Source organism: Manacus vitellinus, unplaced genomic scaffold (assembly GCF_001715985.3).
Source record: "Manacus vitellinus isolate BGI_N305 unplaced genomic scaffold, ASM171598v3 scaffold_35_pilon, whole genome shotgun sequence".
Taxonomy (NCBI): domain Eukaryota; kingdom Metazoa; phylum Chordata; class Aves; order Passeriformes; family Pipridae; genus Manacus; species Manacus vitellinus.
Window position 1 is genome coordinate 2,804,456 of NW_021940498.1, and position 15,775 is coordinate 2,820,230.

The 15,775-nt window shown below is 42.6% G+C and overlaps 1 protein-coding gene across 1 annotated transcript in view; it reads right to left on the reverse strand.

The window, feature by feature from the left end:
- The window catches only part of CRYBG3 (crystallin beta-gamma domain containing 3), a 73,676-nt gene that overhangs the window by 4,921 nt on the left and 52,980 nt on the right, over positions 1-15,775 (reverse strand). The window contains exons 15-18 of the mRNA XM_018077036.1: positions 15,124-15,156; positions 11,078-11,187; positions 10,424-10,550; positions 2,648-2,787 (exon numbers count right to left, since the gene is read on the reverse strand). Coding sequence (XP_017932525.1) covers positions 2,648-2,787; positions 10,424-10,550; positions 11,078-11,187; positions 15,124-15,156 — 410 coding nt within the window. The remainder of the gene's footprint in view (positions 1-2,647; positions 2,788-10,423; positions 10,551-11,077; positions 11,188-15,123; positions 15,157-15,775) is intronic.

A 15,775-nucleotide genomic window follows, 5' to 3' on the forward strand; every position in this document is an offset into this window, starting at 1 on the left:
AAACTCCACTCCCCATCTCCCCCCCCCATTTTTTTCTCCACAAATAGGAGGACCCAGATGGGAATAATGCTGGTTTCAGCAGGCAGAGTTAAGAAATTAGGAAGCCACACACCAGGTGCAGCTTTGCCTGGTTGTACATATTAATTATGAGAGGATCTCGTCCTATGTTTTCATTACAGTTAAAGCTTTTTATAGCTATTCCACCTGTCTGAAAACAACAAGTGTTTACTCCAAAACCTACACCCTGCTGTAGCAGACTTCCCTGTAGTGAATATATCTGAGCTGTGGGCACGGCTGAATCCCTCACCACTGGCACATACAGACCCCCTTGTTATCTGGGCATCTGCTCAGTAAATGCTGCTTACAAAGGGCAGCTTCAGGATCACAGATCCCCTCTGTTTGTATCAATAGCACATTGTTGTGCTGTCAGTGAATCCTAAACGACTCCTTAACTCCTCCTGACACAAAGCAAATGCTGGTTTCCCCGGTTACCTGTTTTGCAGGTCAGCTGCCAAGATCGTGAGGGGTGGGTGAGCTGCAAGTCAGTGAGAAAAGATCCACCGCGCTCACAGCACCTGGAATTTGCCTCTCCCATGGCACATAATTTGGAGGAACTCAACAGCCAGCCTTGCTCAGGGCTTCATGGAGCCGAAAGTGTGAACTGCCTTGCAATGAGGCTGTATCCCTTTCCTCAAATGAAGTCCCATCCCTCCTGACTAACAGGTATCCAGAGCAGCCTGACCACTACTCTGCGTTCTTTACCCTCCTAATCCATTCCTGACTTTTTTTCCTTGTAATGTTTTCTCTCAGGTCACTGAGAATTCATTTGTTAGCATTGTTCTTGGAGCACGGGACAGTCTCATTTGGAATGCAGTTTCAAAGCAGACAGTTATAGGAAACAGAGAGGGGAGAGACTGTCACAGTGATCACCAGATGAAGCCAGGTTGGGCTTTTGGCCTTCAGCAACTCAGACAGAACTCACCTCAGCTCTCACCAGGCTGTGCCTCCTGTCCCACATCTCAGAGTACCTCAGCAGCCTTTGCCAAGCCACAGCCCAGGCTTGTGCCATTGCTGAGGTGGCCAGTAAATCTTTGTTATTTGCCTAAAGCTGACAGCAGGCTTTGGGACAAGGAGCTAAAAAACCTCCAAATCCGCCTTCCTGAGCTCTTAATCACAGATATGGCAAACAAACCCACAGACTTCCCACGATCACCTGACACCTTTAGGCTGCCTATCTGCCACATGGGATGGGGACAGGCTGTGGGGGTCTGCTTCCTAGGGAGCATCACAAACAACTCAGAGGAAGCCCAGCCATTCTGCCCTGACCCTTCCCAAAGACAGGGAAGGAGCTGACCTGGCTTGGATGCACAGTAATGAGCAGAAAGATGCAGGAGGGGCTGCAGGGCTGCACTCACTCTCCTGTGCTTTCTTGCTATGTGGTCCTAAAGCCATCACCCTTCCTTTACAGCCAAATGCATGGGCAAAGGGATTTAATTTCCAGTTCCACACCCCTGATGAGAGGGCAGAGAAAACTCATAAAGGGATGTTTCCCAACAGGACGAACTTCAGACCTCAACATCTCCATAGAGGAATGGAGATTTACACACTCCCACCAGAAATCAGTCAGGTGTTCCTCCCAAAGAAGGCCTTTCCCCCTCCAGACTAACACAGATCAGGGGGAATGTGTGCACTTCTCAGCCAAAGAGCAGCTGTTTGCCACCCTCACCTGGGGCACCTCAAGACAACAGCAGCAGATCATCACTCACTCTATATTCCCAGCAAGGTTTCAGGATGGAAGGGGCAGATGTTAGGGACTAGAACTCATAGTGAATTGGCAAAGCTCTGTAGGGATGCTTATATTCATTATTCTCTCAAGAAAATTACAGCCTTGTCTGTGTGAAGAAGGTGGGAAACATAGGAAGTGTGTGTCACGTTAGAGGAACAGCAGTTTCCAGCCAGGATGAGACTCTGCAAATTGTTTGTTGCTGCTGTGGATGTGGAGGCTGAAAACCTGGTCAGAGACAGAACACTTGAGAGGTTTTCCAAAAGGTGAAGGGGCAACACGTGGAAGAGGTTAGAGTCACTCCTGCAGATGTAAAACAGTTTTCATAGAAGAACCTGGGTGTGTGTTCACACTCAGGGAGGAGGGTTAAACTAATAACAGAAGCAAATTACTGTTCAAGCTGTCAGATCCACCTTGAGCTTCTCTCAGAAGCTGCTGCCTCTTTGGCAGCCAGTCAGCACAACAAGCTTCACTGAACCAATGCAGTGGTTTAAATCACTGCAGTTTATAGCTGGTATTTTACAGCCAGTCAATAAAGGCAGTTTGAGTTTACACTATCTGTCTTTATAAGTCAGCAATCAAAACTTACTTTTGGCTCCTTGCTTGAACAACAGGCTCTATTGGTCATTACTGTACAGAGATGAAAGGACAATTCTTACAAGGGGAAATACACCCCCTGCCCAGAGTTTTTGTTCGATTTTGGGTCTTGATACAAGAAGTGTGTCTGGCATTCAACTGCATTTTAGAATTTTATATTGTCTCAAAGTTAGAATGTGAAACACCCTATGGACAGGGTGAGAAAATGCATGTTCAGTATTAGTCCCTACAGTGCAAAACTGACAGGAACATTTACTCCATACTTACAGTCCACTCCTCACCCACACAGACTGAGTGTAAAAATGAAGGTCCTCATTCAGAACAGAGCTGACAGGTTCACTGAAGTGCAGCTCTCTGCCCTTGCAGCATTCCAGGGTGAACAGACTGATGGAAGGTTCAGCAAAAACCTGGGGGAGGAGGAAGGAGAGAGGGAAAAATAAAAAAGCAAAGTTTTAGTAGGAATAGTCTAACTTCAGGTGTTAGACATGAGGCACACATTTGCCCACTTCAGTTGAACTTCCACGTGCTTTTGGGTCAGATCATGCTCCCTTTAACAAAGAAGGAAAAAAACCCCAAAGCACACAGAGCTGGAACACACAGCATTTATGAGTGGCTTTGTCACCAGAGTATGGTGGCCCCACTGACACATGCCAAGCACAGTGAGTCACTTTGTGATGCAGAGGCCTCTGCATCTGAAAAAAATCATTTTGATCTGGTTTGTATCATCAGGGCCTAAGTTTTTGCTTTTCATAAATCCAGGTTATTTACTTACTGATGGAACACATCACCAGCAGTGTTCAGGGTGATCTGCAGATTGCACCTAAAGCAGTGATGCAAATAACAAGTAGAGTGTCCACAGACTTCAATTAGCAGTAGTTCACTGCAAAAATCTTAGAGAGCTACAAACTGCAAGAGGTTAAAAAGGTCAACTAAAAAGTTCTCAATGTTTTTAACAGGCATTCCTATTTTTCTCCTGACTATCCTGAGGAAACATCATAATTAGTAAACTCTTCAATCTCATGCAGAATTGAAACACTTTTTGCTTAATGTCCTTTTCTACAGTTGATAGATTGCCTATGAAAGCAAATAAAAGGATCAGTTAGCATGAAAATGTGGTCCAGCAATATGATCAGCAGAAAAACAGAGGAAATACTTAAATACATTAAGTCTGTGCCTTAGCACAAGGAACACTGGCACAATTCTTCAGCATTTTTAACCTAAAGCCATAAGGGGAGTATTGTAACCAAAAGCATAAGCCCTTGCAGGAGGAGGGAACAGGTCTGGGTAACCTCTGATCAGCCTCTCCAGGAAAGTCACCTTGTTCTTAGGAGAGGTTACCCTGAGATAGCTGGCTCAAGCAAAAGTTAGGATTTCTCTTGCAGCAAAGATATGGCCTCAGGTGGAAGGAATGAAGCAAAATCTTGAACTAAAGTTGACACAGGCACCGAGCAATTAAGAGAAATTAACTTTCATGTTTGAGGAGGCACATGTATTGTAGTGAAGTGTCTCTGAACAGCTCAGTGGTGATTCAGGACATACAAATTTACTTGACACTGACTCAGAGCACTTGGTATGTAGCTGGTTGGCCAGAATCTGCCTCAGAGAAGTTGCCTTCCTCTGCCAAGCAGTGCAGGGACAATCTAAGTCATGCAACACTGCAAGGACAGAGAGTTTGCTGAGATATTTTAAAGAAGACCCTGGGGATCATCAGAGGCATTTTTAAAGCTCACTGTACTCCTAAAAAACTAATGTTACAACCCAGAAAGAGATTAAAACCTGCAGTGTTCTTATTTTGGAATGTCAGTTCTTCCCAAGTGCCTTCTGCTGGATGGGGTGGGTCAAATTTACAATGTGTGACTAAGGGCTTACTTTGAAATCCAGACCAGCAGACAGGCAGCTCTTTCTCAGGTTGCCCTGCTCAGCAGGGCAGTACCATCACACTCCTGTTTGCAAGAGTCTTGGCACTGCCTTTCACCTGAGCAGATACCAGAAATGGTGTCCAGAACAGGTCCAACAGGGTCAATTTTCACAAGGGCATTACTGACCATGAGAAACACCCTTTGGCATCCATGTTGCCAGACATTGTTACCCAAGCCTAAATGTTTATCCTGCTGCTGCAATATTCAGTATGTCAAGAGACAGGGATGCTGTACTAGATGGACAAGTTATCTGATACAGTATATCCATTTATATACTAAGAACCAGGACAGCACATTGGTGGAGTCAATTAAAATGACTCCAGAGTCAACTGAAATGACTCCAGCTGTCCTGGGGTGAGACTGTTTGACCTGAATGGCCTGGGAACGTCCTGTCCAGCTGCTCAGAGTCCCAGTGTGTCTGTAGGCAGCAGGCACTGTGTCCCTGGCACACACACAGCCCGTGACAAGGGCTGACACCACCTTCCCAGTGACACCTCAGGAGGACTCCACTGACCTGGCACAGACAGAAAACAGGCTGCTGTGTCAAGGACTGAGCTCTCACATTTCCATAACCATATACAGAGCAAGGAGCTGATTCCTCACTTTATGTATTCCCTTATACACCAACAGCTGGCAGCAGTGACTTGGCCTGGCTTTTTTCTCTGACTTTGTTTTTGTAGTTCCATGGAAACTACCAACAGCAAAAAACAAGGTTTAGAGGCCATGCTGTTATGCTTCCTACAGAGGCATCCTGCTCCCACCCTTCCCTGCAGAACACTGAGGAGCATTTTCACCCATTTTCAGGTGGAACTTTCACCACTGATAGGTAATTGTGAGGCTCAAAGGACCAGCTTTCTTCATGAAGGCCCAGTCCTGACAGACCAGGGATGACAGGGGCTCTCCAAGAGCCAGAGGAAGGGCAACTGGCAGAGAATACAAGAGGGGACAACCTCACTGCCTTAGGTGGACCCGAGTTTCCCATTTCAAAGGTGAGATAAAGTCATCCACGTTCCCTGGCAAGTCATTCCCATGTCTAGGTCAGGATTACCTCAGCTTCCTTTCAGAGTTATTTCAAGGAAAATAACCTGAAATGCCATCCTTTGGGAAAAGCTTGCCAACTGTGAGAATGACAAAGCACTAAAGAATTACTTTATGTGTGGGGGAACTAAGTGCCTTTGCTTAAACAAGCACCAATAATATTTTAAGAGGTTTTGCTTGTTCTGTTTTTTAATGCCAGTGTCCAGGGAGAAACTTGAAGAGATTTAATATATTCAGAAGGCCAGTGATGAAGAAAGGCTATATTTACACAGCATTTCAAGATATGAGCAGCCTTGTGAACTGTTAAATACACTGATATTCTTTACTTAACAGGTGTGGTAGCCTGTGGCTCACACAGCACATGATGCAGTGGCAATGACACAGGTAAGCCATGGAAATCAACACACCAAAAATCTCTTGTGCAGTTCAACTCAGATCAGGCTTTCCCCTAATGATTTTTACCTTTTTTTTTTTTTAAATGGAGAGAAGCTGTGCACCACAAATTTTTCACAATTCAGAACAGATATTTATACTCTACTAGTTCAGAAAAAAACACAATGCAAGCCTGATGTGTTTGATATTAAACAAAGACCATTCAAGACGAGCTTCCTTTAAATGCCTTTTGCTTGCAGTGCAAAGCTTAGGTGCTTTGTAAAGCAGCAGTGTGCAGACACAAAGCAGCTGACCAAAGGGCACTGGAACTGAAAATCATTTGCACAGGTGAATTTGCACATGTGCCTGTAACAAAAACTATATATTTAGGTATGGATAACATATGGATAATTTTGCATTATGAATGCTGTGAAAACTATTACCAATAGAGCCCTTTTGAAAAGGGCTCAGCCAAAACATGTTTTTCCTCACATCTTTTTTTTGCAAAGTTAGATTTTGCAAACTTTGATGCCAAAGCACAATAATGCCAAAGAAAGAAGTCCATGGGGCCAGCCTAAAGCATGACTAACTCAATCATGGCACGGGTTGGTGCAGTTCCCCACTTCGTGTCTGTGCTGACCTGCTGCTCTGCAAACAGCATTTGCCAGAGTCTGAACTGGATGAGCCTCCACAGCTGTATTGCAACATCCATGGGAAAATCTTACACTTCAGCCTTGGCTAACTCATCATTTACAACTGTCTTTACTGCCTGGCTACTCCCTTCAGTGTGGGATGGATGCCTGGCTGAGGGAGAGGAACACAGTGCTGGACAACAGAACACGCACGGTCCAGTCCCAGCTACACAGAATGAATCATTGCCTGGACCTGGGAAACCAATTCATTCCTGTATCTGATTTCATTATTGGCCTCACAGGAATGCTGGGAAGATTGGTTAACACCTGCATTTAACTTAGAAAAAGAAAATCAATACAGAAATACAAGAACTGTCATAGTTGATCAGAACAAGAATAAGGAATGCCTCAAAAGAAAAGGGCAAAAAAGCAACCAAACAAAAAAAGCATTGCACAACCTACAACCTGGATCTCATTTTTGATTTTAGAAACATTGAGACTGGTTTAACTTAAGGACTGCTGTTAACACTTTAGAAGGAAAACTAAGTGCTCATTGCAACAATACTGAATATTCTTGTCCACGGAAATCACAGCAAATATGACGGGGAGTTTGACAATACAGCCTGTCTGAGAAAAGGTAGCACTAAAGCTCTCCATTGCAAGAACATAAGGGTCACTATCCCAGAAAAATAACCTCTTCAAGCAACAAACACTGGGTAAATTCCCCAATAAGCAACCATGGCCCTACAAACGGCACAGTTGACTTCACCCACTCTTTTGCTGCTTTCCTTTCCACGAACCCATGGAAACACAAAAGGCAAGTCCTTGCTGATGCAGGAATGGAAACCTGCAGTATTACACCACTATTTTTTCCTCACAGAATATCAAAACCAAAGGACATAACACACTCATTATCAAGGCACACATTTGCTGTGTTCCTTCTTTCTATCCTCTTGTTAACCTACAACTTTTCCTAAACACTCCAAGAAGGACAAAACAGATCGTTCTAAGTTTGAGCAAAATGGAACAGCAGGAAAAAAGAACAGCTAGGGCCTCCTGAAGATTTAGTTTGAGTATTATAGTCCTTGGAGAATAAGCATATAACATTTGTTATATTTGTTTGCAAACATTTTGTTTGCATGAAAGCTGCATTTTCCATAGAACAAACGATTCCCTCAAATCCTTTCCTCATCTTCAATTGGTTGATCTATTTTTTGGAAAAAAAAAAAAGTAAAGGCTTTGCAGAAGTTCTTCGCTGTTTCAAATGGATTATGGCAGTGCTGTTTCCTTAGTCACAAAAATTCCACTGCCACCTTACAGTGCTGTTCCGTCAGGTCACAAAATCCCACCGATGCCGTGAGGGAGTACTGCAAATAAGGAATGTTAATCCTCAAATTCTGCTTCCAAAATGGAGCCCAGAAATCCTGCAGCAGCTGACATCTAAATAAGCCCCTCAAACTGTTACAGCTTTGAAGTGAAAACTCAGTAAGTTACACTTTACACTTCACTCAGCTGTACAAAAATCAAGGTAACATATAGTTAATTATCACTACAATCTTGCAAATTAGCAAGGGAATACCCAAATCCCATGCCCCCGTTTTTCTCCAGCCCATTTTGTTCTCCTATCGCAAAGAACTGGCTGATATAATCTACTTCTAAAACATACAGCTGGACCACACCTACACCACTGAACAGGCCTGGACTGTTCCCAAAGGCTGGTAATGAGCTGGCCTTTGTACTCCTAAAAGCATATTATTTTTCCCCTTTGCCAGCGCCACACATGGACCTCTTCTCCTGGTGAACATCTGGGATGCAGAAACCTCACGCACAGCAATGCATGGCTCCCCACCACAGTGCGGGAGTCCTTCACAGACACACTTGCAGCAAATTCATCTCACTGAAAAGTGGAGTAGGAGACAATGCACATTCAGGGCTTGGTGTTGGGGTTAAAGGTTCTCCCTCTCACACATAAGCAACTGAGAGACACACCTTAGGTCTGCTAATTGAAAGCCGAATAATGGAAGGGGTTCCCAGGGCCACAAAAGAATTCAATAAAGCTACACAACAGCTCCACTTGGGAATAGCATTGCTTCTCTCTTGAATGAGCTAACAGAAATATGCTGTAATAAAGAGGGCTCTGTTCCAGGAACAGTGTTTTGTGGACAATGCACAGAATGAGCCGCGGCTGTTCCTGACCACGGATGGAACCCACTGCTCCGTGCCCGGCATCACGTCGGTGCCACACAAAGCCTGGGAGCCCTGACCTGGGGGATCTGCACTCACAGTGACTTCGGGGCCACTGAGGGCACTGCTATTTGTGAAACAGGTGGGGTTCAACAGCGTTTTATGCTGTGTAGTGCCCTGATTTTGTGAAACACGAGGGCTCCTATTTGAGAGAGAGGAACTGAGCTAAGAGGTGCAAGCCTCTCACAAGGCAGAGGAAGACATGTGAGCTTCCCACACACAGCCTGCCAAACACACTTCTTCCAGGGCCTGGCCCTCAGTAATCAAGGGCTGCCAGCAGTTTCCTACTATGCCAAACTGCATAGTTACTTCCCTGTGAGATTACAGGCTGGGGGATTGGATGAGACCTACTATTCCATGTTAATACTTCACTCTGATTTAGCACAGCAGTGTCCAAAAGCCCAACTTAAAAACCAGGCTCTCAGCAGGTGAGGTGGGAAGCTATAGCTCCACTGAAGTCACTGTTTCTGTGTAGTCTAGTGAAAAGTCCAGCTCTCAAGCTCAAATTGTACATCCTTCCCACCATGCCCGTGGCTTTTGGTGGTTAGGTTTGCTTGGTGGGGGTTTTTTTGGTATCTTTTTTTTTGCTTGCTTTGTTTGCTTGTTTGTTTTCTGGGGGGTTGGGTTTTTTTTTTTTTGCTTTTGTTTTAAAAATCTGTTCACAAATGAAAAAAAAAGACTTCATACGTGAAAAAAAAACCCTGAATTGAGTAATCTCTGAAGTGCAGCTTCATGAGGGTTACACTGAAGGACACATGTCACATAGGTTGAGTTTGTGTTCTGTGATCAGGGGAGGACGAAGAGTTTTGGAGAAGTTGGTGGCAATTGCTAGAGAGAGGTGGGCAGAGAAGCCACTTCAATTGCAAGAGTGAAGCTCATGGAGGACCTTGGTGGAGCAGAAATCCATCTGCAGTCCATGGAGGGCCCCACACTAGAGCAGGTGGATGCCCAGAGGAGGCTGTGATCCTGTGGGAAGCCCAGGCTAGAGCAGGCTCCTGGCAGGACCTGTGCCCCCATGGAGAGAAGAGCTCATCCTGGAGTAGGTTTTGCTGGGAGGACCCTGTGGAAGGGACCCACACTGGAGCAGTCTGTGAAGAACTGCAGCCCAAGGAAGGACTGACACTGGAGAAGTTGATGGACTGTATCCTGTGGGAAAGACTCCCGGCTGGAGCAGGGGAAGAGTGTGAGGGGTCCTCCTCCTGAGGGGGAAGGAGTTGCAGCAACATGTGATGAACTGACTGCAGCCCCCATTCTCTGTCCCCTGAGCTGCTGTGGGGAGGAGGCAGAGAAAATCAGGAGTAAGGTTAAGCCAGGGAAGAAGGGAGGGGTGGAAGGAGGGCGTTTTTGAGATTTAGTTTTATTTCTCATTGTCCTACTCTGATTTGATTGGTAACAAATTAATTTCCCCAAGCTCAGACTGTTTTGCCTGTGATGGTAACTGCTGAGTGATCTCTTCCTGCCCTTACCTCAACCCACGAGTCTTTTGCTGTATTTTCTCTCCCCTGTCCAGCTGAGGAGGGATAAGGATAAAGTGGCCTTGGGGGCACCCAGTGCCCATCCAGGGTGAACCTGCCACAGGACCAGTGAGAAAAATGTTAACCAGTGCAACTTGTACAAAACAGAGCAATTTTGAGCCCAGAACACCCAAGAGCACACACCTACAAGTGACCACGTGCATGAGTGCACGCAGCCCAACTTGTTCTGAACCCAGAAAATCCTGTAAGCCAAGAAAACAAACTTCACTCTTTCCTCTATATACCACAAGCACTCGTTTGAGACATCTGACTAGGAAAAGAGTTCTAAAATGTTATTATTTTTTTTCCCAATAGAGCCCTTACATATTGAATAGGCTTGAGGGATTTGATTGTAGCAGCCGGGCAGCCACAGGAACTGAGGTCAACGTAGAGCCCTTCTTCCAGTACACAGTGATTGTCAGTGATTTCCCCTTCGTAACACAGGAGCCAACTGCAAGAATAATGAAACAGAAAAGATAAGCTGCTCGAGCTGCTTATTAACAGCAAGTTTTTTTCAAGACTTAAGATTTGCTAAGGACACAAAGAATAAAAAATTTCTCTGTTCTTGTCAAGCTTAAAAGTAAGGTGACTTCAAAGGCTACGCTATGAAGCAACCCAAAGCAGCAAAATCACATCATGTGGTACAGAAACCTCAGTTCCAGAGTCAAACGATGCGAGGGGAATGCAGACACTTCTACTGTACCAAGTTCTCAAAATCTGGAATAAATTCTAATTGGAGTTTAAAAAAGAATCACAGTAACTGTGCAAACTTCCCACAGGGATAGCAAAATGCATTCTACCCAAAGCAAGGACAGGATGAGAGTTACTGAGATGCATTGCAAGACAAAGGCTCTAAGACACGATGGAATATGATGGGCATGTGTTACGTGTTTTCAGTTGCCTGAAATTTAGTAAGGTTTCTAAAAAAAAAAAAATTCATATCACTGAAAATGGTGGCATGTAAAACAACAGACTTACCATCCCTGAAGAACCTTAAAAGAACATGGTATGAATGATGTAAAATCAGAAACTTCTGCTGTGAAATCTATACATGCTCCTTGGAAATGTGTATTACTGAAAGCTTTGAGCTACAAGAACAAAACAAAACAAAAACAATGACTAGAAGGAAAATGAAGGCATTATCATTAATGTAAACAGAGAAAGCTGTACTCTAACAGAAGTATCCATTCAATTCATAAAGACACAATAAACAGAATGACTTCTCATTTAAGGAATCTTTTACATTTCTATTGCTGCTTTATTTCTAGAAAGATCAAGTAATTTATCATCTCTGGGACTGGTACAGGATGCTCCCCAGTGATGCTAGGGCAGGCAGTGTTATCAAGTGTTAAAAGTTCCACTGCAGCAGGAGAGGGCCCAGCAAAAGGAGAAGGGCAGGACTGAAGGCTGTTCTCATCCACATGAAGGACCCCTGAGCTGCAGTTAAATCCCACTGCAGCTCAGCAATCCAGTGTGCAGAACAAGATGGGGAAGCAATGGTCAAAAGACACGGATCTACTGGTGACAAAGTGCCTTGAAAACTTCTGTGACCACAGTGATAGCAGGTAGTTTTTAATTTCAGAATTCCTGACGGAACTGGGAACTCATGAAAACAGCTCGGCTGAACTTCAGATGTCATGGTGAAGAACTACAAGTCACACTGGACCACACCCCACCAGTAAGACATGACCAATTCACCCTGAAAAGCAACAAGGCTGAAAGTGCTGCAGTAAAAGGAAAGAGGAAAACAGAAAAAAAAAATAAAAGAAAAAACCTAGTATGATATAGGCTGTGATCTACAGCAAAGTCACCCAAAATTCTGCACCCTTGGGCTGCCACTGTGTAACTGAGATGAATTTCAATTTAAAGCCTGAAAGAGAGGCTGGAAAAGAATGAAAAATTTAACTGTATCAAGAGAATAGCTCATATTCTGTAATGGAAGAAAAACACGATGGCTGTTGCAAAAGCTACTTCCCCCTTCATGCCCCAAATTGGCCAAGCTTCCTGCCAAAGAAAAGAAATCAAATGCTTTTGCCAGTACAGATTGAGAAAGCCAAACACAAGTATCAGTAAATGATTTTATGGAAAAGCTCAATCTATGTTTTTAAAACAAATGAATATGTTTCCTGTTAGAAACAACAAGAAAGGCTTAACCTGGCCTTACATGCTGTAATTGCTAATTGGAGAACACAGATCAGCTACAATACAGTAAATAAAGTGTAACTGATTTTTCTGTAAATGCAATCACACTGCTATGTCACAAAACATCCATTTAAGCTGTAATTACATAGTATTTTCTACCCACTCATCTAAAAGTTCTTTACAAAAAGGAATATATATATATATATATATATATACACACACACACACCCCTTTCCTTCATAGGCCATGTGCTATGCAAGGTTTTTAAAAAAGATCCACAACTCATTTTAATATAGAATGTATCTAATAATAAGTGATGGTCTTAATTTGACAAAAGCTGGGGTGAAGCAGTGATTCCTCAGTGAAAACACTGAGCATCTGCAATTAGCCCCAGAGTGCAGCAACCTCTGGTTTGTCAGGGTTTGTACATCATTATATGAGGTTTTGCTTCCTAAAAGTTCAACACATTAAAATACAAATATAAGGTATCACAGCAATTATCTCTGCTTCCTAAATCATCTGTACAAGTCGGCTGCTACTGAAAGAGGCTTTGTTCTTGCTGGGCTAAACCAAGCTTCATTTTAATAAATAAAAGAAATGGCTTTGCAGAGTCAGTGATTTCAGACACTGTATGTCCATGGTTTATTAGGGAGCCTGGCAGGAGGAAAAGGTCAGGGGAGTTGCTGAGAAATTTAAGAAAATTTAGCTGCTTTTCAATTTCTGATGAGCAACCAAACACAGGAGTGAAAAGAAGACGCACTGTTGTAGACAGTGAAAACACTTCTCTTAGCTCAGATACATGCTTATTAAAAGTGGGAGAATGTATCATCATTCAAAATAATCAATATATGGCTTATACAAGGCTCAAACATCAGGATGTTTAAGGCCCTGCCAGCTCCTATGCACCATGCTTTGAAGTTCCAAACCAAAAGACTGCTGGATAGATGAAAGCTTTTATTTTACTCTGAATAGGAAATTCTTCATATTTATCCAAAAGACTGTCCTTTACTTATCATAAGTGATTAAATGTTTTCCCATAAAAACTTACTCAAATTATTTCCCCTCCTATAAGAGCTGTAGGGATATGAATGATGTTCTTCCTTCCTTAGCTTTGGGGTGGAATCCTATGAGAACCAGGATTGTGATAAATCACAATAGTAATTTTTTTACAAATGGTGTTAGGACTGTTATTAGAGAACACAAGAGGCAAACCACAATCCAGTACAGGTCAGTATTTAAAGGTGACTCTGTGTGTATATACATACACACAGTTTTTTTTCATGTTTCTGGGAAATAAAAAGACTATAAAGCACAATTTCTTGAAACTTCGAAGGCTTGAATTGATCTTAAAGGTCTGCAAGACTGAAGTAATGCACTCAAACAACAGTTTTTGGGAGATCCTGAAAAAATAGAAGAATTGAAGACGGAAAGAAAATTGTCTTCAACTGTTTGGACCCCTCTGGTTTGATGTGAGGTGGTTATTTTATCTGGTAGCATTTACCAAGGCCTTACTGTGAATATATTCTTGTAAGTCTTTGGATTTGGCTGCAAACTGCCATGTGAATAGGTCTGGCAGGAAGTCAGTGTTTAAGACTAAAATAATGCACCAATTATGTCTTCAGACAGGAAACACTTCCTGTAGTCCTGGGTTAATCATAAAATCATTGAACTAGGATACTTGGGGAAAAAGGAGGGTGTGGTCCACCTGCTAAACAACACAGTGTATGTTATTTCCCATCCAAGGAAGAAAGAGCAAAATTGTGTCCAGATGACAAAATACTTAGAGCTCAACGGTTCTGTTTCAGCAAACTTTAAAGTCTCTTTTGTCTGAAAAATAATGTCATGTTTCTTGAAATAAACTTTTCCAAATTTGCTTAATTAAAAGCATGTCACAGAGAGAGCAATGCAGCCCCTCCCATCATCACCCACACCAGGACACAAAAAGGACACAAAAAGACAAATCAAAAAACTAATGCTGGAAGGGAGGAGAGCCCTGTTGGGACAGAACATTGCAGGGGACACAGACCATGTGTGGTGACAAGCACAGCGTAGGATTTTGTTTTTAGAAAGATAACACAAAGGTCCATTAATGGAATGTAACCTCAAAAGATAAGGACCGAAAGTGTAAAACCCCAAACTAACTCAATCTTGAGACTAAAAGTGAGTTATAGGGACCACTTTCTCATTGTAAGTTATCACCAAGTCAGACACAACTTTCAGGGAAATTGTCAGAATGTATCATAGAAGAGATTTAGCACAGATTTATTATAACCAGGATGTGTTCAGTTAAGGTCTTAATATTACTGTGAGGAAAAGGTAACCACGGGGTTACCTTGCTCCTTAAAGAGACTATGAAAAGCAGAGCTACCAGCACTCAAGACTAAAAAAACCCATTCTGTTGATGCATCTGCAGGTTTGGAAAGCGCAATTCAATTTTCTGCAGTTTGTATTTTCATCCTCACCTCATCCGTGAACACAGCAGTGACAAACCAGACACAACGCAAAAGAACGGAACGAAAATCTGCCGTGAGGACGAGTGGACGTGAGGGAGACTTTCCAGGAACAGGAAGGGAAGAAGAAGAAAATAAAAAGCTACAGAGACCCAAAGTCAGTCAAAACCTATTGGGTTGCTTGCATTTTTGAGGACAGAATACTAAAGGGTATGATCTGGAATAAAGCAAAGAGCAGAACATCAGCAAACTTAACCTTTCTATATCTACCGTGATCTATCTATCCATCAGTGATCTGCTGTATGAAATGATAATACTAAGGTATCATTTGAAGTAACTGAGGTATCATCTGAAGCAAGATATTCAACATTGCCTCTATTTAATTATTAAATGTAGCTTAGGACTAAAGACAGTATTATAATGTCAACATACCAAATGTGGAGGCTCATTCATTCCAAGTGGTTCCTGCAATAATAAATACATACACATATGTTAAAAACCCCCCAAATCAATTACAATTAATTTCCTAGGAGACATGTCAAGTTCCTGAAATTCGTTAATTATGAACCCAAGAGCAGAGAAAAAACACACTTCCCAGGCTCTTGGCACAATTCTCTTTCCCATTTTTGCCATCAGCTGCCTGTAAGCTCACGATTACCTGCCTGACTGTTCAGTGCCTTTCACACAGAGAAGTTGCATCAGCATTAATTAGTTCGTATAATGTGGATTAGAGTCCATGCAAATGTCTCTGCATTTGTTTTTGAGGCTGTTTCTTGAAAAGATGCAGAATTAAAAACAACAGATGACTGTAACAGCTCTTTAAACACGTGATCTTCAAAATAAGGTTAAATGTTCCTTTCCTATTTTCAGTGCATTAGTATAATTTACTACTTATTATTTATTTATTGCTTATTATTATTTAATACTTATTACTGAGGATTGTCTTTGCTTTGCATTTGGGTTTTGACAGTTCTGGCACTAATCTGCTTGGGCAAGTTACATTACCTTGGATTGAATAATGGATTAAAAATATTCCTGTCTTTATTCCCTGTGTGTATTACATATATTTCAGTATAAAAATAAT